The sequence below is a fragment of the Saccoglossus kowalevskii genome, chromosome 13 (genome assembly GCF_978046115.1).
Source record: "Saccoglossus kowalevskii chromosome 13, keSacKowa6.1, whole genome shotgun sequence".
NCBI classification, from domain to species: Eukaryota; Metazoa; Hemichordata; class Enteropneusta; family Harrimaniidae; genus Saccoglossus; species Saccoglossus kowalevskii.
Window position 1 is genome coordinate 24,829,695 of NC_140653.1, and position 23,999 is coordinate 24,853,693.

General features: G+C 34.6%; 2 protein-coding genes across 11 annotated transcripts in view; one reads left to right on the top strand and one right to left on the bottom strand.

The window, feature by feature from the left end:
• The first annotated feature begins 967 nt into the window (after positions 1–967).
• LOC102804093 (uncharacterized) lies at positions 968–19,025 on the top strand. 2 transcript variants are annotated; one of them, XM_085507129.1, is made up of 9 exons: positions 968–1,059; positions 7,408–7,616; positions 8,035–8,072; positions 8,590–8,627; positions 11,560–11,697; positions 12,345–12,551; positions 14,188–14,296; positions 15,272–15,453; positions 17,374–19,025. In XM_085507129.1, the coding sequence occupies exons 1-9, from the start codon at positions 1,053–1,055 to the stop codon at positions 17,616–17,618; spliced, it is 1,173 nt and encodes a 390-aa protein (XP_085363255.1). In that variant the 5' UTR covers positions 968–1,052; the 3' UTR covers positions 17,619–19,025. The 2 variants fall into 2 exon arrangements, with proteins under 2 accessions (XP_085363255.1, XP_085363254.1); XM_085507128.1 differs by having other exon boundaries at positions 970–1,059; positions 7,360–7,616.
• A 733-nt stretch (positions 19,026–19,758) lies between these two features.
• LOC100313657 (myocyte enhancer factor) overlaps positions 19,759–23,999 on the bottom strand; it is a 75,386-nt gene continuing 71,145 nt past the window's right edge. For 6 of the 9 annotated variants that reach the window (XM_085506671.1, XM_085506670.1, XM_085506663.1 and 3 more), the window contains one exon: positions 19,846–23,887. In XM_085506671.1, the coding sequence (XP_085362797.1) occupies positions 23,557–23,887 (331 nt within the window). In that variant the 3' untranslated portion in view covers positions 19,846–23,556. 9 annotated transcript variants of the gene reach the window in all.

Consider the following 23,999-nt stretch of genomic DNA (forward strand, 5'->3'; position numbering starts at 1 on the left):
AAACTAAGACGAAAAAGCCTTTAACATTCAAATGTTGTTACTGTTTTTTGTGCAAATACATTGATTTTCAAGAAAATTGCATCATTGCCGCTTATAAAGACTTTAAGTTCACAAAGAACCCACATGATCAGAATGGTATATGATGGGTGACACATGTACAGCGGGATGTGATTTTCAAAACACCTGACATTAACTTTTGTGTGACATGAGGGTCCAAATATATATCTCAGCGATGGATTATTGTATATATGCCAGCTCGACCGTGCCAAAAAAATCAATTTATATAACTGAAAGTATTACATAATCAACTTGTTTAGATGATTTTATGATAATTCGGCAACGAATTCTACTCATACTGTGGGGCTATACTTGTAGGTATTGTAGTAATTATAGCCCTCCAGTCTTGTAAGTGTGAACGTTTAATTAAACCAATACGCATTGCAATCAATATAAAACAATTTCATATTTGCATCTTGATCAAATGTTTATTTGTCTGTTTAAAAACAACAGTGAATGTTATGTGTTCTTGTCTGTGCATTGTGTGTTTATGTGTGTGTATTTGGCCTTGGTCACATGTTCAACTGTTCATTTCTCGCCACAAATACATGTAGAAAGATCAACTTCTGTTGAGTTGTGTTGTCGTGTTTATATTATCAAAGAAATCATAACAATGATCCAGTGAAAATGAAATCATTAGATGGTTAGGAGGGTAATGATCGTTGATAACATTTTATTTGTATTCCTATATCAACCATAATTTTATCGCGAATCGTTTGGTAATGATATAATGTAGTACTGCATAGTGCAATTATTTTGGTCCATTTTTCAAAAAGTTACATTTAATTTGATTATTTTGGTAACGAATGTCTCGGTAATACTCCTAAAAAGGTATTTTTTAGAGAAAACAAAGGGTCCAAACTTAGCCAGTGTATTATATTGAGGGCGCAATTACTCCCATCATGCCTATTTCAAGATGGTGGCGCCCATTTATTGTTTTTCGCATATCCGTACGATAACAAAATATCGAGTTTATGTAACCACGACGGTGCTGGATGACTGGTAAGAATTGATTAAATACACGTGCACGTAATGTATAACATGCGAAAATATACCCACAGCTTAGACGGTTCAAATGTGGTGTCTGTGTGCAACTTTCGCCACATTCCGATTGTCTGTTTACCTCTGCGATTTACATTGGGTCATTCCAGTTTTTATCCACACCCCCCCTACGGATGGATATTAAGGTTAAGACACCCTATGGATTCAAATCCACCATTCAGGTGTCGGATTTTTGTTAACTAACACACCCCCTGGAAACTACTGATTTGACGTGTATGGATGGGTATGTGAAAAAATTATACCCCTCGGATACACACAAAAACAGAACCCCTCGGAAAAAAAGCAGTGTGACTTGCAAGTGGCCTACTTGGGTCTTCTAATTATAAAAAAGAAATTGGTGAATTGGGATGGTATGTTGCGAAGAGCAGTGCAGTTAGGAGTCAATGATTTTTTTGGAGAGGGGGGGTCTGCACAACTAGAGTGATGTCATAATATGATGACGTCACCTAGAGGGATGTGTGTGTCCCACATTGTTTTGTGCACCTGATTTGCAAATCGGTCCGAAAATTAGTTGAATGACTTTTGTCATTGGTGTTGATTTTTTTTTTATTGTGATATGTCTCTAGTAATTGCAATCATGTAGAAGTACGTTCAACTGAATGGTCAGGTAATTTGCAGACTGATTCACAAATCATATGTATGAGGCAATATGGCGCTCAGTGTAAATGCAAAAATATACATCTAGAGTGCATATATACATCTAGAGTGTTATATAATAACATTTTTTTATTGCTCACAATTTGCTTTATACATAAAAGCAAGCAAGGTCTAATGACTATTGGTAAAACTTTAATACACAGGTTTACTGCTTTGGATTTAATGTCACAAAAACATTAATTTAAAGTTGTATATATTATGTTTTATATTTAGTTGAAAGCCCTTTGTAAATAGGTTAGTTTGACCCCTTAACTAAATCCAAAAACAAAATCCAGGACAACATCTATGGGTTTTGCCTGAAAAATGGCCAAGTTATTTAAGTTAGGAAAACAACTTAAATCCCATGATGCAACAGTGAGTAACTTACCAACATTGGCCTGTGGAGTCTGGCTGCACATTAAAAGCGTAAACTAATGAAAATAAATGTTATAACACAGCGAAACTTAGCGAAAAAGTATTGTGATAACAGTAGAACCTGCCAGCAGTACAAAAGTTCATAGTTTATTTACAATGTTGAATTGAGACTCCCTAAGTTGTTGAAAACTCAAACCAACTGGTTTCAGGCCTTATAATGTATGCTGTAAACATATTTCTGAAAAGAGGAAATGATCAATTTTCAACAAAAATTAAAACATAATACAACTTTAAAACCTAAATGTTCATATGATATGTCAAAAGTTTGATAATTATAATTGTGAACAGTCCTCAATACTTTTGCCCTGAAATATTGAACCATTTTGGTGTGACAAAAGACACAAGTTAACCAATTAATACATAATGTATGTATTTATGTATTGTCAACTTCAGCTAAGGGTAGGCATGGGTAGACACACTATGGACGCATGCGTAGATGACAACTCTCCCGCTTTAAATTTCAGTGCATGAACTCTGGAGGTCATTGCCCATCGTCGCATGTAATTCAAACATGTGGATATCAGTTGAAATGTACATGAATAATGTAATCGAAGTGCGCTGCCCAGAGTTTATTATATTATAGTAAAATTTAAACATTGCGCATGATATGGTATGTTATTGTATGGTTTAAATTGCATATTCATTTCATTTCGAATAAAATAATTCACAATAGGAACATCGATGAAGTATTTAAAATATTTTCCCGACATTCGGTAGACACCTGACTACTATCTTTTTCAATGATTTAAATGCGCACATGTGTAAGTTTGCGTAATTATTACGAATGCAACATTATCAAGTCGGTAATATTGAGATACTCACAGACCCAATACCCCGGGTCAGTACCCTAACAATAGTAAAAATAACTTGAGTTTGCGGAATTATTATGAAAGCAATTACAATGTTGAAATATTAATCAGAGCCGGTACAATATTGTAAACAAAATTGCGTAGTTAGAAAAGCCAGTACAGAGTTGTGTACAAGTTGCGTAATTACAGTACCGTCGGATATCATAACAATTTTACTAGAACGACACGCGAGGCAAGAACGAAAGGGGTTGCTAAGGTAACGTGCCAAACTTCGGTCAACATACACTTGATGTCAGCATCGCAGCGCAGCAAGTTTCGCAAAGAAGTACTTGAATTCAATTGCGCCCAAAATGATGTCGCTGATCACTCAGTTGTCGCGGCGTATGTTGTACCAAATTTTGACTTCGGCTTTTTTTTCTAAGTGCATGTTCTTGTTCACGTAAAATGCGACCTCTCACCAATGTATTAAAACACTTTGAATTTATACTTTGCGTGATTATATTTGGTCTACGCGGAACATTAAACTTTCTAAACATTAATATCTGAGACCATGCATGATGTATATTCACAAAATCATATTTTATATTATGTACGTCTTTCATTCCAAGGCTCAGGCAAATAAAACAAATGTTCTTCTGCCAACTATTATAGACTAGTTTCCAAGCTTTTGACTAAGCAAAATTTATTTAATTTTCCATTTGAAATTTTTGTGATCCTTGTAATTTCCTAGTCCTTTGTGTTCATTCATGGTCTTGACAATAAATGTGAATTGCCGTGCGAGCCTACCATACACGACCGTGTATGTACTAGTAAGGGTGCCTCTACAGGGTAGTTGCGCGTGGAAAAGGTGAGACGCAGTTTTGTATATATGCCACTTGCGCGTACGCCCAAATCAGACTTGTGCATGGCATTCTAATGATAACCTGCGCGCAAACCAGACTTACGCGTGTGAATAAAATAGAGTTAGAATAAAGGGAATGAACGCGAAGCTTTCTAATTATGCCAGCCAGTAAAATACAGAGATTTAAAATAGTATAAATAAAATGTATACAAGTGTTGTAATGTCCGATGTAATAGCCACATGTCGAGTTGAGTTTATTTTAATTTATAATGTGAACTATTCATGGATGCCAATGAAATTTGAGAACAACTGAAATGTACAAGTAAGTCAGACTCTTTTAAATGAATGTATCAAGTATACACATGAATTAGTATTTGCCCCAACACATTAGTTTATTCTTTATTCTAAGTTGCGACTGATATGTTTGTGTGGGCTTGATCGACACAGTCGTAGAATAATAAATAAATTTTGTTGGATTAAAACAGTTTGCAAGCAGGGGTACAGCCACGTATGACTGCATGCATTTTAAAAGGGCGTACACCCTCCCCAGGTCTCTTGGCTGACAGTTTTTTTTTTTACAAACCTACCCCTTGGAAGCTTAAAAATTACGACCGCATGGATTCACATCATCTGTGGGGAGTGTGGATAATATGAAAAAAAAAATTAATCAAAAATATGACCCCCCTCGGAATTAAATCATCTGTAGGGGTGTGGATATAGAAAAAAAAATAGTCAAAAAATGACACCTCTCGGAATTGAACCATCCATACTTTTTGTAGAAATATGACCCCTCGGATTTAAACCATCCGTAGGGGGGGTGTGGACAAAAACTGGAATGACCCATTGTGTCTTAGGCCCAATGATGATGTCAATGTACACACAGGAGTAGCTGCGGATCCGTAGCTCTATCTTGCGACTGACAACTGTTTTACCTTTTTCTTTATTACTTGGACGTCTTCTTTTCAAATTTTGTATTGTAAGTCGAAGCCAGATACCGACGACCAAAAACGGCTCTCGGGGGTCTATGATTTCTCAGCTAACACAGGAGGCGCTCGGTACCGAACAAACAAATAGAAAAAACAATCAATATCAATCCCACTCACATCGGTCAGTGAGGCTATTTATGGTGTTTACTATTTAATTATTTTCATTATCAACGAAAGGTACCGAGTAAAAATCAGTACTATTTCGAAGAACAAATTATTAAAAAAATACTACAAATGTACTAGTGAACACTGATCGTAACACGTGTTTACTATTTATTTATTCTCATTAACAAAACATACCAATCACATGTACATTGTAAAATCCAAATAATTCAATCAGAACTATTTTTTCACTATTGCATTTACGTTGCATTTCTTTTCTTCCTTTTGTGTACATCAGTAACAATGCTACAACATGTACACATGGTTATTATTATATAGAGGCTGTATGTGTTGCTGTAATTTTATGACGAATATTTTATTATTCCATGCAAAGTTATTGTCGGGGAAGAGTCAAAAGTAGCAATTTCGTGCAGTTTAGACAAACTTTCCAAAGTCATTTGCATGTCCCTCCTATACAGTTACTTGTATCGCAATGAGAGAAAGTTTTTTCTATTAATATGGTTAGAACATAATGACTGGAGTTCTATATTATTTATAGTTAAAACAATGTTTGTATATGGGCATATGTTGAGATGATCATAGACCCTAAAAAACCCTAGGGTCTATGAGGGGATCAAGAAGTTTTATAATATAAATTATGCAATGTTAAATGCTTCCTGCATCAAGTTCAGGGTAGCAAAATTATGTAAATTCATCTTTCTTAAAATGACTGCTGTTCAATTTGCTATGTTGTTTAGAATCATCATTCACCAGCTGCATTTTAAATTTATTATTAACAAAGATGTATTAGCAGACAACCTGCAGAAATTATAATTCTAAATGAAACTGCTTACAATGCGTTAAGTCTTGTCTACATTGGCTGGATCAAATGATTGAATTCCGATGCACCCCCTGGTTTACAATCATTTTGGATGTGTATATATGTAATTGATTCGTCATGAGTAAACGCAATGAACTGTGGCACTAATGTTGATTTAATTAAAACTACCTGTAATAATGTTTTGACAAGTAAGAGGTGAACCAAAAACTGTTAGTTTACGATTAGTTTTTTCAGCATCTTTAACAGTAATTAATTCTTGGTAAAATCAAAAACACCTGCCACAATGAAATTTCAGTTTCACAACATTGGCCGACACAAATCACACATAGTGTACTGATGAGAAATACAGCGCCCCCAGTGTCACAACAAAGAAATATACCTGGCAAATAAACACTTTTTAATTTACATGCAATTATTTTTCAATGAAAAATAAAACTGCACAATTTCCAGTTCTATAGTATTGTTATGAATTTGTTCGCATTGTTTGCCAAAAACAAAAAAATCATTGGGAAGTGAAAAACTACATTGTTCTGTTAGGCGTGTGTTGGGTTTGGAGGCTCCAGGTGCTCCAAGCACCACGAAGGGCGCAACTTACGCGACCTCGTCAGACTACAAATTAATGTGATCTAATCAGTTTTATGTTTTATGTAATTGTATGTAAGAGTATGGATCTAAGCAGAAAGTGAGCATGCACAGTTTCACTTAAAGCACATGTGCGTAGATTACATATGTGCAGTTTATACCAAGGCATCTCAAAATCTCACACGTCGGCTCTAGTGTTATGAATGTATGAACGCTGTAACTGAGAAAGCTTGACACAAACCTACAACAAGTAATGTAATCAGGGTAGAAGAAGGGCTACTGAAATAAAACCAGTAGTATCAGTAATCTAAAGGGTTTAAAAAAAAACATAGTTACCATGGCAATACTGTTGATTCTAAGAAAACTGCAAAAAGAGTCAAACCCAGCCAAATGACTCGGTGTGTGGTGCTACTCTGGTTTTTTTCATTTAATGAGTCACCAAGGTGTTATATTCTCTGTAATTTTATGATGTTGTGACTCCATGGTTACCATGGTTATTCTTAAAACTCATGGGATGTAAATTATTCTTGCCCACAGATCCGAGGACGTTGACTCGACACTAGACCTCAAACATTCGTTAACTTCCGTTAGCGTCTGAGTTGTCATACTTGAACAAATTTGCACAAACAAAATTAGTACTGTTTAGAACAAAGATAGTAAATACTGAACAAAAAAAAAATATCAAATTATTTGTATTTCATGATAATACTGTCAAATACTTTATTTTCGCTTGGAATTTATTTTCGCGGAAGGAATGATTCCGTGAAAATAAAATCTAGCGAATATACATTTTTTCCTATATTTTACATTATCTCATCAAAAATCAGTGAAAATAAATTCCAAGCAAAACGCCCAAAAAAGCCTTTTCAGCAAAAATTAATTCCAGCGAAAATAAGTATTCCACAGTATTCTAATTTACCAATTCACCCAGACATACAGGTAAAGTATTATGTTGGTAAATACATTATTGCATTATAGCTAATCGTTATTCACTCTTTTTATTAACAGAAAAGGAATTAATTGACAGCAATGTATTTCTGTTTTCCTTGGCACAAGAAATTGGAGATCGTAGAATAACCATGATGGCAGAAGACCATGAATTCAGTTCTGTTGAGGAAATCCTAATAGAAGCGGCCGAGCATAAGCATTGCATACTATATCTAAATTATAAAGGGTTATCTGAACTACCCACAGACTTATTTCAAGAACCCATCTGTAACTCTGTGGAAAGATTGTTCTTAAAACGAAACCAGTTGACCTCTGTGGTAAGTGTTCTCATAGTAACCATAGTAACTATTTTTTTTTTCATAGTAACTAATTGTTGTCATAGTAACTGAATTTGTAATACCTGTCATAGTAACTATTTTTTTCAATTGTCATAGTAACTAATTGTTGTCAGAGTAACTGAATTTGTAATACCTGTCATAGTAACTATTTTTTTCAATTGTCATAGTAACTAATTGTTGTCAGAGTAACTGAATTTGTAATACCTGTCATAGTAACTATTTTTTTTAATTGTTTTAGTAACTAATTGTTGTCATAGTAACTGAATTTGTAATACCTGTCATAGTAACTATTTTTCTTTTATTGTCTTAGTAACTAATTGTTTCCATAGTGATTATTGTTGACAGTAGTTGCTAACACCTCCTTTTTCACAATGTATAAATTATTTCATCATTTCAGCCAGCTGATATTGGAAAGCTGACAAGACTTGTGGAATTGTAAGTTAAAGTTTTATAATCACTATTATCTTCTAGTTATTTGTTCATATATTTATTTATCAATTTTTATTTTAACATGTTTATATTTAAAACAATGAGCTGTGTACGTGCAAATTAATTATTACACACATGTTGTGGTCATTGTAAATATGTTCCAAAAATGGTCTCATGATACTCCTTGTGAATTTTACCGGAGTATTATGAATCAGAAGCAGTTAGTATGTACAAGAAATAATTCTGGTATCAGCTTTTTCATGAGTACATTACACACATTAAATAGCCTTGCTGTTTTTTAAACTTCATTGTGTTTATTACTGGTTCTCAGAGATCAAAAGCTGGCTCTATTACACCTCTTTCTCCTTCAAGATTTTATAGAAGATGGTTGACTTGCCAAAACAGCTTACATTATTGACTTATGACACATTATAAACACATTATGTCATATGTGATGTCACGTCATTTCCTAATATGGACAATGGTAGATTATATTATAATGAATTAATTTCTTCATTTCTAGATATCTCCACTCAAATAGCCTAGCATACTTGCCTGAAGGTAAGATTATTAGTCGCTAGTTTTTGGTGAAAGTGTCACAGTTTAGGGAAGAAATGTGTTAACTCCATATGGAAAGTCCAACAATGTAACCATAAATTTTGTTATAAAAAAACTAACACGTTGCTTGAAAACAGGAGAGGTAAAAAGCTGATTTTAACATAGGGCCCCCCTCTCCCAAAGCCCTCTACAGTTCAACTTTTTATACCACAATCCTTTGCATAATCCAATATGGAGGTAACACATTTCTTCCCTATTCAAGTACATGACTTTTTACCTCTCATTATGAAGTGTGTTGTCAAACTATTTGAGGCAATTACCGGATTCGGCTGATACCCCGCCCTGGGCGATCTTATGGAGGATTCGATTTTTTTTTAGAAAAATGTGGACCAAAAGATCGCCGATCTTTTGGCAGATATTACGAGTCCCATCTTGTCTAAAAAAATAACCCTGCGTTGATAGAAATAGTCTAGAAAAAATAATGTTTCGCGTTGACCAAATATAATCATGCAAAGTATAAATTCAAAGTGTTTTAATACATTGGTGAGAGGTCGCATTTTACGTGAACAAGAACATGCACTAAGAAGGAAAAGCAAGTCAAAGTCGAAACGGGGTGCATCATGGACATGACACAACACACGCTGCGACAACTGAGTGATTAGCGACATAATTTTGGGACGCAATTGAACTTGAAGTATTTCTTTGCGAAACTTGCTGCGCGGTGTGTTGTGTGTGTGTTGACCGAAGTTTGACCCCCAAGTCAGGCGCTGAACTGGCGCGTTACCTTAGCAACCTTTTTCTTTTGCGGTCCGCGCGTCGATCTAGTAAAATTTTTATTATATCCGACGGTACTGTAATTACGCAACTTGTATGCAACTCTGTACTGGCTTTGAATATATCAACGTCGTTTACTTAGTGCACTGCTTTTCTAATTACGCAAATTTGTTTACAATATTGTACCAGCTCTGAATATTTCAACTTTGTATTAAATGTATTGCTTTCATGATAATTACGCAAACTCAAGTTAATTTTTACTATTGTTAGGGCACTGACCCGGGGTGTTGGGTCTGTGAATATTTCAATATTACCGACTTGATAATGCATTGCATTCGTAATAATTACGCAAACATAAAGATTGGCGCATTTAAATCATTAAAAATGATAGTAGTCGGGTATCTACGGAAAGTCGAGAAAATATTTTAAATACTTGTGATTCACCAATGTTCCAATGGTGATTTTTTTATTCGAAATGAAGTGAACATGTAATATAAACCATACCATGCGTCAAGTTAAATTTTACTATAATATAATAAACTCTGGACAGCGCACTTCGATCGCAATATTCACGTACATTTCGACTGAACTCTAATAACTACGCGTTTGAGTTCACGCACTGATATTTAAATTCGGGCCACCCAGCTTGACGCAAATCAATATAGTTACTTGTCATGTGTCAAATCTTTCAACTCTCACAAATATCATGAACGCGAAGAGCTAACTGGGGGTTAACTGAAAGAGAACGTCTTTTTTGGAGAAAAAACACGTCAGTACAAGATTATGTGTACAAGGTTAGCTTTATGGAACGTACATGACGTAACGTACGTAAATCAATATAGTTACTTGTCATGTGTTCAAAAAATCTTTCAACTCTCACAAATACCATGAACGCGAAGAGCTAACTGGGGGTTAACTGAAAGAGAACGTCTTTTTTGGAGAAAAAACACGTCAGTACAAGATTATGTGTACAAGGTTAGCTTTATAGAACGTACATGACCGCTTAACTCTGTATTTTTTAATAATCATGTCGCATGTGAAACGCAGGAGACATTTTAGTTCGCCCATTTCTTGTTTACCGACATTTTGTCTGGAATGCGATACAGACAAAGATTAAACATTACTGATAACAACCAAGAGGCTTGAACCAGGAAGGCTTGGATATTTTAAACTTCGTAAATAACATTCTTTTCAAGCGTAGACTTTATTCGAGTGTAATGATACGCAACAACAATTCGTTTACAGCATTGGTTTTATTGAAGTTTTTAATGCTTTTCGGCTTCACAGTGAATTATTTTAGCGTCATATTTGAAAATAGCGCGTTCGATACAAGATGTCGGACGGGAAAATTGGGGTCTGTAAAAATGTTTGTTGGTTCAGTCAGGCAATGTGTTGACCAAAACATCGCCCACTATTTGAAACATCGCCCATGGGCGGGGTTTAGGATGGGCGGGGTATCAGCCGAATCCGGTAATTGTTCATGCATATTACAATTATTGTAAATTAATAGTCTCCGCTATTTATTTTAATAATTAATGGTTGTGACATACTATACAAGCTGTTGTTATTGTTATCTGCTTTCAACAGCAACTTTTTTCCTTGTGCCATAAGTTATTAATTATACAACCTGGACTTGCTTCAGAGGTTATTTGATTAGCCATTAAAAAGTTGGTGAGAGACTTTGTTGTCAGTGTTTTTCAATTGCTGACGATATCATTAGTATGTATCCCTCATTGCTCATTTCTCGGCCAGTACTGCTCTGATAAAGCCCTATAAAAGTCACTGCAATGTGAACATCGCATAATTCTAATCTTAAGTATCCCACTGAGCAACAAGTCTTAGCAAAGGTTATCCAGTCTGTCTGTCCTTAGTAAGTCATGCCCTACCATAAGTCACATTTTTTGCTTGGATCCCAAAACCCATGACTTATCGAGGGGCTACTGTATTTCACTATTTGTTTGTTTCAATCTTTCAATTGTTTGTTTCAATCTTTCTAAGTTTATTCATATATATACATGTATGTATGTATATAATTTATATAATAGCAAATCAAATGCACAGCAATCAAAACTGAAACCATCTGAACTAATTAAAACGTTTTCAAAATATGGTAAGTTTTTGTCCTGACTACAACTCTGTGTTTGTTTGTTTGTTTTTGTAGAAATTTCTCATATTTGCAATTTGGAATCATTGGACGTTAGTTGCAATAACCTGACATCCATTTCTCCTACAATTGGAAATCTGAAAAAGCTGAAGAAGCTGCATTTATCAAACAATGACCTCAAGTCTCTTCCTGCAGGTATGTACTTATAATTTTGTATGGCTGCCTTTTAGCTCAAATGTCATCGAAGATGATTGTCCATCAGCAGTTCTATTTTTGATTTCTTCTCGAAAACTACCAATTACTTTGATACTTGGTTTGTAGGTATTTGGGTGGACCTCTGTCAGATTTGTTCATTTCTTAGAAATATTTTCGATTCTCTATTCAGCGAGTATTTTTGTCATTTTTGATAAAATATTATATTTTTGGTCTTCTTAAAAACTATGAGCCCGATTGCTTTGATAATTGAGATGTGAACTATTCGTTTAATGAAGTCAGGTCGGCATGTTGTTAGCAGTCAGAACCAAACTACTTTTTTGTTGATTAACAATGTTTTGTTTACATTACTTGATTTGGCTGAGCTATTTCAACTGTCAGGTTGCTTGTTTTGCACATAAAATCTGCCAGTGTAGCGATAGTCAACATTAACATATATTTGTAGCCCATGTGCTTATGTGAATTATTGATATTTATAGTAATTCAGTATATAACAATTCTGATTTTTGTTTCATGTGCATTTCTAATAGGTTAAATATGGTATGAGGTTGTCATGGAAATAATTTATCTGCATTTGGAATTATCTTTGAGATCTTGTACCAACTCGTGAGTTTCTTTTTTTTCCACAGAAATTGGAAAGTTGAAAAAACTAACAAACCTGGAAGCTATCAACAATAAGTTGGTGTTGATACCAAATGAGATATGTGAATGTGGATCTCTAGTGACCCTCGCCCTGGACTGTAATCGTCTCAAAGAGCTGCCCAGAGACATCATCAAATTACAGTATTTAACAGAAATATCACTAGCTGGAAATAAACTGACTCATCTTCCGTCAGGTAAGCAGTTGCCTTGGATCTATGCATTTTCCAAGGTCTACAATTCCTCTATAATAACCACCTAATTATAGTGATCAGTTTTGGCCAAAGACATCAGAAAAAACAGAGACAGGCAACTGTGGTATTTTCTTTGATGTAATTAGTCCCCGTTCGGACGCAGTCCGAAAACGGGGACTTGTGTTTTGCCCTGTGTGCGTCCGTCCGTCCGTCCGTCCGTGCGTCCGTGATCACCTGTATCTCGAACATGCATAAACCGATTAAGTTCAAACTTCACTCATACATCACACATTATATGGGACATATGCACATGCATTTTTTTCATGATCTGATTAACGATAGCCGAATAGCGGCCATTTTAAGGCCGAAAATGCATCAAAATCGCACATTTTCACCATTCCGGACCCGGATCTCAGTTATGCATGGACGGATTTCGTTCAAATTTGGTACATACATTAAACATAATAGGACCTTGATGCACGTCATTTTTTTCTTCGGATCAAGTTCGAAATGGCCGACTGGCGGCCATTTTGTTTTAAAGAATTCAGTTCTGGTTTCGTATCCGAGACATGTCTGGATTGATCAAGTTCAAACTTCACACACACAAGGTACATCATGTCACAAATATGTATGTTCATTTGTTTCATGATCCCATTAACGATAGCCAAATGGCGGCCGCTTTAAGGCCGAAAATGCATTGAAATCGCACATTTTCACCATTCCGGACCCAGATCTCAGTTATGCATGGACGTATTTCGTTCACATTTGGTACATATATTAAACATAATAGGACCTTGATGCACGTCATTTTTTTTCCCAGATCAAGTTCGAAATGGCCGACTGGCGGCCATTTTGATTTAAAGAATTCAGTTCTGGATCCGTATCCGAGACATGTCTGGATTGATCAAGTTCAAACTTCACACACACAAGGTACATCATGTCACAAATATGTATGTGCATTTGTTTCATGATCTCATTAACGATAGCCAAATGGCGGCCGCTTTAAGGCCGAAAATGCATTGAAATCGCACATTTTCACCATTCCAAACCCGGCTCTCAGTTATGCATGGACGGATTTCGTTCAAATTTGGTACTTACATTAAACATAATAGGACCTTGATGCACGTCATTTTTTTGGGGGGATCAAGTTCGAAATGGCCGACTGGCGGCCATTTTCTTAAAGAATTCAGTTCTGGATCCGTATCCGAGACATGTCTGGATTGATCAAGTTCAAACTTCACACACACATGGTACATCATGTCACAAATAGATATGTGCATTTGTTTCATGATCCGCTTAACAGCTGAATGATGGCCATTTTAAGGCCGAAAATGCATTAAAATCACGTATTTTCACAATTTCGGAACCAGATCTCAGTCATGCATGGATGGATTTTGTTCAGATTTAGTACAACGTGTTGTACATATGCAGGTGCATTTCGGTCATGATCTGCTTTGAATGTATATGTCACTCAAATATGAACGGAACAGGGACGTGTCATTGACAATGACTTGTTTATTTAGATATGGGCTATCCAGGTCTGCCTTCATTGAAGTCTATATTTTGTTTTTATTTATTTAGATATGGGCTATCCAAGTTTGCCTTCATTGAAGTCTATATTTTGTTTTTATTTATTTAGATATGGGCTATCCAGGTCTGCCTTCATTGAAGTCTATATATGTTGACAATAACACAGAACTACATGCCTTGCCATTCAGTCTTTGGATGAAAGAAATCGGAGCCAACTGGTAATAATAAACAAATGTAATTTATACAGCTTGGTCTGACACGTAGAGACAACTGAGTAGAATTTATTTGGGTTGTATTTGTTTGTAGGAAAGTATTAATAACCAGAGAAATTTCAGTAATGATTGGTCATTTTTAAACACACATACTCCACAGCTCAATCACATTGGACCTCTGACAGATTTGTTCATTTCAAGGTGATATCTTAAATGTAAGAATGGAACGTATAGACTTGCAATGAAAAACAAAAGAAAATTCTCAGCACAGAGGATCCCAGAATAGACAGGAGATTGTTGTAGGATTGACGTAGTAGAGATAGAATATATCAAGAATGAAAGAGCGATAATAGCAGATTATCACATACATAACCTGCGTATCTCCATAGTGTGACTTAAGACAGAACTGATCGAAAATGCATATCACATAGTTTGACGTCACATAGTTCTGACAGTATATGCTTCACACGAAGGTTATCGGGAGCTTACGGGTTTATATTATATTGGTTGCGATGAAAATGGTTCATGTTGGCAAGCTCATGTTATTTTATTTGTATTCAGTCCCTCGAAAAAATCTGTTGAAATTAAAAAAAAAATCCAAGCGAATTGAAGCAAATATCACAAATGAGCATATTCACCACGCTGTGTACACGAGACATCTGCATGAAATAGAACATCGTTGCATATTTGGTGTTTGCTATATATGGAGTGACTGGCATACACATACTTCTCAATAGAGGAGAGGAATGCAAGACTGGATCAGCTCAAATGATTTCATCTCTCCCCTGTCCCCCCCCCCCCCTCAAAAAAATATCAGCATGGAGAGAATGTATTACCCTTAAAGTTTATTTTTAATTGAGCATGTATGATACGTCAACATCAATCTAAAACATTGGATGTTTAGACTGGTTGTCACCTGAGAATACTGAATGACCCTGTGTACTGATGTGTAGTTCATGATTTCAATGTTTTTCTCCTTAGCTGTGGAAGTAGTGACATACATCAGTCATCTAGTGATGGATTACTCACAGAGGTAGACGGGTACTGTGCATTATTGCCACCAGAAATTAAGAAATGTTACACTTTACAAGATTCCTACAAGTTTAATATGCCGACTTTACTAGATTGCTGCTTGAAAGCAGTTTACCATTACAGTAATCAAGGTGAGATCCAATCCAGAAACTGTTTAATTTAAATATTTACTTGGACCACCACTACTTTTGGAAGAAATGACTCAATGACAAATATGGCATACTGTAGGGCTTACTAGGGCGCAGTGTTCTGATTGACTCCCGTGTGCGAAGCACAAAAAGGGAGTCTTTGCAGTTAGTGTGTCTGTATGTGTGTGTGTGTGTGTGTGTGTGAGTGTGTGTGTGTGTGTGTGTGTGTGTGTGTGTGTGTGTCCGTCTGTTCCACTGATATCTCAAGAACCATACATCAGTTTTTGATGAAACTTGTTGCATAGATGCTCTGGGCCAATGCGCAGATTTGATTAGGTTTTGGTAAAAATCCATGCATATTAATTACCTAATTTGCATGATAATTAGCTGATTTTTAGCTGTTCCATGGCTGTTCTACTGATATCTAAAGAACCACTTATTGGATTTTGATGAAACTTGGCACACAGATGCTCCAAACTAATGCGCAGATTTGATTAGTTTTGGGTAAAAATCTGTGCAATATTAATTACCTAATTTGCATAATGATTAATCAATTTTCGGCTTTTCCACTGATATCTCAAGTACTAATCATCACATTTCAATAAAACTTGGTACATAGATGTCATAGGACACTGCACAGATCTGATAGTTTTTAGGGTAATATGAGTACATATTAATTAGCTAATTTGCATAATTAATTAATTTTCAGCTTTTGATATTTCAAGTAGTAATCATCACATTTCAATGACACTTGGTACATAGATGTCATAGGACACTGCACAGACTTAATTGTTTTTAGGGTAATATGAGTACATATTAATTACCTAATTTGCATAATTAATTAATTTTCAGCTTTTGATATATCAAGTAGTTTTCAATGAGACTTGCTACATAGATCTTTTAGAATTATGCAGACACCTGATTAGTTTTAATTGGATATTAATTACCTAATTTGCATAATGTTCCACTGATATATAAAGAACCACAAATTGGATTTTAATGAAACTTTTAAAGAGAACTATGCAGAAACCTAATTAGTTTTTGGTAAATATTTATGCTTATTAATCACCTAATTAACATAATTAATTAACACTGATATCTCAATTACTGATCATCACATTTGAATAAAATTTGGTACATAAATGCTCTAGGACAATAGACAGGCCTGATTAATTTTGATTAATATTAATTCTCTAATTAGCATAATAATTCATAATTTTTTTGTTCTGTTCTGTTCATATTAGTTACCTGATTTACATAATTAGTTTTCAGCTTTTCCATCAATATCTCATGTACAAGTAATTTTGAATTAATTTTAATGTTTCTTCAATACTCTCAGCACACGGAAGTTCTTTCTAAGCTTTCTTTGATTTTTGCTTTTTTCCCACTAATTGAAAAACTTTTTACATATTCGTCTTCTTTTTGAAAACTGCAAGTCTGATTTCTTTAATACTCGGTGTATATGTATAAGGGTGGAACTCTCTTAGATTTGTTCATTTCATGATGATATCTTCGAATTTTGATGAATATCTTATAATTTTTGTATTGACCATGTAGCAATGGACAGTTATTGTCCATTTGATCGAAACTTACCGGTAACAATCATAGAAATGTGCGTAAAATGTACATAAAATTGGACAAGAAAAATTATGGTATCACAATGGTTACATTATACCCTCTGGCTTCTTGTCATGTTTGTATCGTGCAATTTATATAGTTGAATTCACTATGAAGCAATGCCTTTTTATTTATTGATTCTGAGGACGTGAATCGTGCTGTCAATTTCACGATGAATTCTTGCTCTTGCCATTATTGTTATTAGAAATTGTATCAACAATTGCAGAAAGTCTGCTTATTCACTGGAACTTTGATGTGGGCTGCTTGTTTTACTTTGAATAATTTTAAATTTTGTTTTTAATTCAGGGCTCCGTCAAATTGATAAATGGGATCTACCTCAGAATTTGTGTGCATTAGTACGTACGCCAACAGCACACTGCATTGCTCCAAACGGATGTGAGACACCGATATTCACCATTGCATATGTGCGATTGTTAAAATTAGTCTGGGCTCAGCAGTGGCAGAACAATCCAGATGCTATAGTATTTATCGGGATGTGTTGTTCTCGAAAATGTCTGGAGATTTTCACAAGAGTGCCAGTTCCTGTTTAAACCTTTGAACAGGGACAGTCTACACTAAGACTAGGATACCACTACAGTGTCAAACATCTGCATAATTTTCTGTCGGAAATTCTTGGATACTTTCTGTAGTAACCATGCAGCAATGGGCAGTTTTTATCCATTTGGTCAAAAAGAAATCATGGAAACATGCATAAAAAGTGCAAAAAATTGAACCAGGAAAATTATGTTACCAGAATGGTTATGTTATACCCTCATTTTGATAATTGTTGAATTCTCTGAATTAAATTTTTTTATTGAATCTGATTGAACTGATAACCAGTTTCCTTTACATATCATGTGCCCAGCATGGTATAAATCATGCTAATGTAAATTTCACGATGAATTCTTGCTATTGGTATACAACAATTATATCATCAATTGCATATTCACAGTATCTGTGATTCGGACGATGCAAAATATAATAAATTGTCCAATTTTAAATTTTGTTCAAATCATGAATATGCAAGCAAGTGTTATTAACATGTGGATGACGAGAAGTTTACTCCAGTCAAACAGTTAATGTTTTTAATTATTTTTAATATCAGGAACACAATAAATAAATAGAATTTATCCACTTTTATTGGCTACACCACTCTAAATAACTGCCCCATTCAAAGAAAAGCAGAAATTTGGACACGCTAAATTCCAAACATAAACATCCAATCACCTCATTAGAACAGTATCACTTTCTGAGCTGATCACGGGACATTGTTGATATCATCTACATCATTGTATCTGTTGTGCCTGTATTCAGACCCCATGGTACTGAGTTCTAATCCTATCTAGGTCTGAACAACTAAAAAATAGACAATGTTTCTGATAGACTTTATATGTTTGTACCAGCAAAACATGCAACTCAAGGGGGATAACAGTAATGTATTCATGAAACCTGGCAAAACATCTAATCCATATTTTAAAAAAAAATTTGGTTGGTGTTAGATCAGTCCTTTGTTTTTTTATTTTTGTAGTATTAAATTTATCCATCTCAGTCCCTCAAAAATATCTTACTTTCGTGTACATAGGAGGTGCATGATATACTTTTTTTGCCAATATTGAGCATACCCCTTGGCGGCTTTTGTTATCCCCCTACACTTCTAAATATGGTGAATCAATCCATCGTTTGGAATTATAATTGAAACCAGGGAACAAATAATATTAGTTTTACACACAGCAATATACACTAAAAATGCCAGTGTCTAAAAAACTGGTTTGAACTGTAGATATACGACTCTGCTTTTATGGTGATTTACCTCTAAATCAGGCTGGTTTTATTTTGTAGATACTCAAATGGTTTATTCAATTTTTTTTCTTTCTACCATCTATCTTGTGGTTAAATATGCTGAATTCCGATATTGAAATGAAATAATTTTCTGGTAAAATATAAAAACAATTATTGAAGACATGTTCAGAATATTTTTTTAGAGATTGTTGCCCTTCATTATCATGTTATTTTTTTTAAAGTTTTCAGCTTGAACAATTTTATACAAAATCAGGTTATAATTAGTATATGAAGATTCATTTCTGCCAGCTAGTGTTGAGTTACCAGTCTGCTTTTGTTTTTTTATGACACTTGCCACGAAATGGCAGTAATTTGCAAAGTCAGCGCCCTCTATGGCAACATAATGACTCTTGAACCACAAGGAAATGACCAAGAATTCCCTGTGAAGTCAAGTTTAGTGTACACAATGTATATGTGTTGTACGTTCCAGGATTCCTACTGGAACTTTAAGCAGGGAATGTGTACCAAGGTTCCTACTGAAGCTTATCAAATTTATGGCCCATTTGAAAATGAATAAAAATAAATTAGTTAGTCATAAAATCAGTCACATCTAGGCACAATCAAGTGTTGATTGTGAGAATACTATCAGTATTTATAACTGAATCCTAAAATTTCAAAAATTAAGAGTACCTCAGGCCTGAAAAGCTCTGCAGGAACCCTGATTTGCACTAGTTCCCAGCAACACCAGTCCTAGCTATAACTCTAGACATAGATGATGCATAGCCTTCACGCTTTTTTTTTTTGCATTTTCTGCAGATGTCTCCTCGTAGCATGATTTGATCATCAGCTGACAATCACTAGAGCAACAGCATGATATGGAATGGTACGACAGTAAAAACGCAACCAAATACATACATTTTAAGCCAAATTTTACTGTAATATGCAGTAAAACCATACATACAATCCTTGCATCATGAAAAAATTCCATAAAAATATGAATAATATTGTGTAGTACAATTTATCTATACAGTGACAAACCATGAAAAAAACAAAGTTATTCAATACAGAAGGCATAAAAGAAAAGCCAATCAATACAGAACAATCATTACCTAGGTAAAAATGTGGTCTTTGTTTTACGGCAAAGACCTGCTTTGTCAGCTAACAAAATAAACAAATATTTTTTTTTTTCAAGTAAGAATTATTTTGTCTACATTTTATCTGTTACAATAAATAAATAAATAGGTTTATCCATGGATTTCGCGTTTTGTGGGGGACTTTGCATCTCCCGCCAAATCAAGATGAACAAGAGGGAGCAGCCGCCCCCGACAACTAAAAAATATTATAGTATACTAGTTGTTCAGCAGTGGTATAATTCTGTAAGTTGACCATTGTAGTTTGGTTCAGGCATGGTACCAGCATATTGTATACACATACCGTATTTAGATTGTGTGCAACCCAACTTAAAACTAAATCATGCAGATTTAACAGCAAATGCATAGCCTACTTTCACAACAGAATACTCGTTATAAATTAATAAAAAAAAATTTAGGCAAAAATCGGTCATATTATGTAGTGTACTTTTTTTTTCTTTTTCTGTGGCCAGTCGTTGGTAGTTATTAAGTTCTATTGTGGTTTACAATGCAACAGTGCACTGAAGGTTGGCTTTACTGCATAGACAAATACAGTGACGATTGACAGCCTTCAGAGGAGAGGATTATGAGAACATTGACTGATATCATTGAAACAGAAATGAAATCCATGGAAACCTAGCAATCATTGATACAAATCATTGATACAAATCATTTGATAATTTTTTCACTAATGTACAACTATCAAATCTATGGCAGTCGGCAAGCCATCTCCCCAGTCTTCTTTACTAACATTTACGAAGCTGTCCCCTGTGCTACTTTCAAAATCTTATCTGGTTAATTTATGAGGCTAAATTCACTGAAGAAGCGACCATTCCATTAGGAAAGCAAAAAAGAGAGCCCAGCTCCAGAACACCCAGACCCCCTCCAATAAATGGAATGGTCCATCCACTTCAGTCATTAAATAGTGACATATTTAAATAGTCTTAAATTTTAAAATGGTCTCCTCTCCAAAATGTAAGTTTTTGTTTTGCACCATGAATTGTAAGCTTGATGTACTTTTGTTTAATCACACAAAGTCACTAGGTTAATAAAGGTGTACTTTCTGTTTAGTTCATTGGTGGTTTTAACATTCTAAGTAAAGTATTTAAGAAAAAAACATAAATAATCAACTCTAATTCATAAGAAATTAAAAAAAAAAAATATATATTTTTTTTTAATACTGAGAAGGGTCAGGTTGGAGCACACCATCTGTCCTGGGCTTCTCTGGTCCACAGAAACGAAATCAAACTCAAGATAATTCAATTACTTTTGTATAACAAGTAACACTGAAGTGTACAAATAAACTATACCACTTTTTTTTAAAAAACATTATCAATAACAATAATATTAAACAATAATAAATAACAGGATACAATTCACCAAGTAAAGAAATAACCAACACTTGTTTGCAGACAGTTAGTATGCAAATGAGCCAGTTGCATTGTGGGTAATGCACCACTGAGCCTGAGAAACATTTAGTGTATTTTATCACCCTTCTGCTCACAAAATACTGTACAAAAACGAAGCAATTTGAAACAGAAATACAAGATCACATATAAAATAATATAAATGGTGGTTTTCCAAAAAAGAAAGTGATAATTTTTTGTGTTTATTTTTTATTTTATCTCTCATCCAAAAAAAAACCGAAGAAATGCAGCTGCTGGTCTTTCTAGCTATAACTCTCTGACCTACGGAGTTAGAAGGCAAGTCTCTGAAAATAACAGAAGAACATGGCCGGCCATAATTTAAATATCTCTCTTTCTATATTGCCAGCATCGTATAAGGCCACATAGATGTGTCATTATGTATCAAAACGCTGTGCAAACCTCAGCTAGACAATTCATTATCAAAGAAAACAACAAAAATCAGTTGGACTTTTAGTCCAAAGGTTTAATAGGTAGTAACATAGTTGTAACTATTGATGCAAACAGTTTCTTTAGAATCTGTTTTACATTGTGTTTTATTTCAAACTTAATATATTATTAACTCTAGACGTTACACTATGAAAGTAATGTTCAAATAACTCTTTTCTAACAAATAATCTATATTTAATAAAACACTGTACATCCCAAAAAAAAATTAAAAAAAAATGGCAAACTTAATGTTCTTTCAATCTACCCCAAAATTGTCAATGTGTATATATAACTAAGGAAAGTAACTGAAGGGATGGTAACATAACAAATATGGGCAGAGTTACTAATGTGGTAGGTTCCAACAATGTTTTTAAATTCATTTCAAATTTGCATTTCGTATTGTAAAGGAATAATAATTTTTGTCTTTAATTTCAAGAGTGACTGGTGTTGTTAAAAGCTTCATGTAAATCTAGAAGATCGATAATCTGGCGTGTAGCAGTTAATTTATACTAAGTAGCAAAAAAATAACATTGTTATTTTCTTTCTATTGCTATGTATGACTGTATTCCAAAGAACACTGAACATCACTTTTAATAAAGTATTTTTTTGTCCTTTTTTGATAAAGCTATTAGAAATTTTAATTGTAATATAAGGTGAGGTATCAAGTCATTAACACTCTTCACTATACCGAGGTATCAAGTCAGTACACCCTTCATTATACTGAGGTATCAAGCCAGTTCACCCTTCACTATACCAAGTTATCAGGTCAGTAAACCCTTCACTATACTGAGGTATTAAGTCAGTAAAACCTTCTCTATACTGAGGTATTAAGTCAGTAAACCCTTCACTATACTGAGGTATTAAGTCAGTAAAACCTTCTCTATACTGGGGTATTAAGTCAGTAAAACCTTCTCTATACTGAGGTATTAAGTGAGTAAACTCTTCACTATACTGAGGTATTAAGTCAGTAAACCCTTCACTATACTGAGGTATTTGGTCAGTAAAACCTTCTCTATACTGAAGTATCATCTCAGTATACCCTTCACTACACCCTTCAATATACCAAGATATTGGGTCAGTACACACTGAGGTATTGGGTCAGTATACACTTCATTATACCAAGGTATCAAGTTAGTATGTCTTTCATTATACATAAAGAAAACCTTCAGTATATTGAGGTATCAAGTCAGTATACCTTTTCATTGCAGTCGTGTCATGCACCTTTCAATATTTATTGATGTCAGTATCTCCTTCATTTTACAGAGGTATAAAGTCATCTTTCATTATACCTACACTGTAGGTATCAAGTCAGTACACCCTTCGCTATACAGAGGTATCATTAATCAGTATATCATTTATTATACTGACATATTGAGTATACTATACCATGATACATGCTTCACTAAATCAAGATATCCAGTACAATGACTTTAATCAATGTGTACATTACACACGACTATAGTACAAGGCTAACATTTTAATGTATTTCTGTAAAGCTGTGTTGTTTCCTTCACAAGGTTCTCTATCCCAATTCTCTCATTTTATGAAAAAAATATTCTAATCTACACCTGAAAAATACACTAACATGACTCGGGTATGAGTACCGGGTAAGGAAACAACCTGCTGGAAAAAAGTATTCTAACCCTAGGCTATTTATATTCATTAAATTTTATGTTGCATCTGATATGATATTGTAACACGTCCTTGTTTACATTGTAAATTTCAAACTACGTTGACCAAGCATTTTCAATTCGTTGTCGCTTTGTAGGAGGCCCATCTTTGTCCCCCATGATGCTTCCTCTATTGCCTGATGACTGGTAATTCGAGTCTCCCCCTCCACGCCCATCTTCTCGATCACTTCCTGCAAACGGTGACGCAGACGCTGAGCTGCAGTGACTATGCCGGCCGGGTGACATAGCTGTATCATGTGGAGTACATCTGCCAGCTGTAGGATTCAATTGGTTTTTGTCACGTGGTGGAGAAATCGGCTCACTTTTTATGCCACCCATGCCTCGATCAGTAGTTAGTAAGCCAGGCGTTGAAGATGAAGGTGTACTACTAGTAAATGAAGAAAATAAATTAAATAAATTAACTGACACATCTGAAAAACTTTGGGTTGTTCTCAGCATTACATGTATAAGACAATGTATAAGTACTTATGCTACACCAT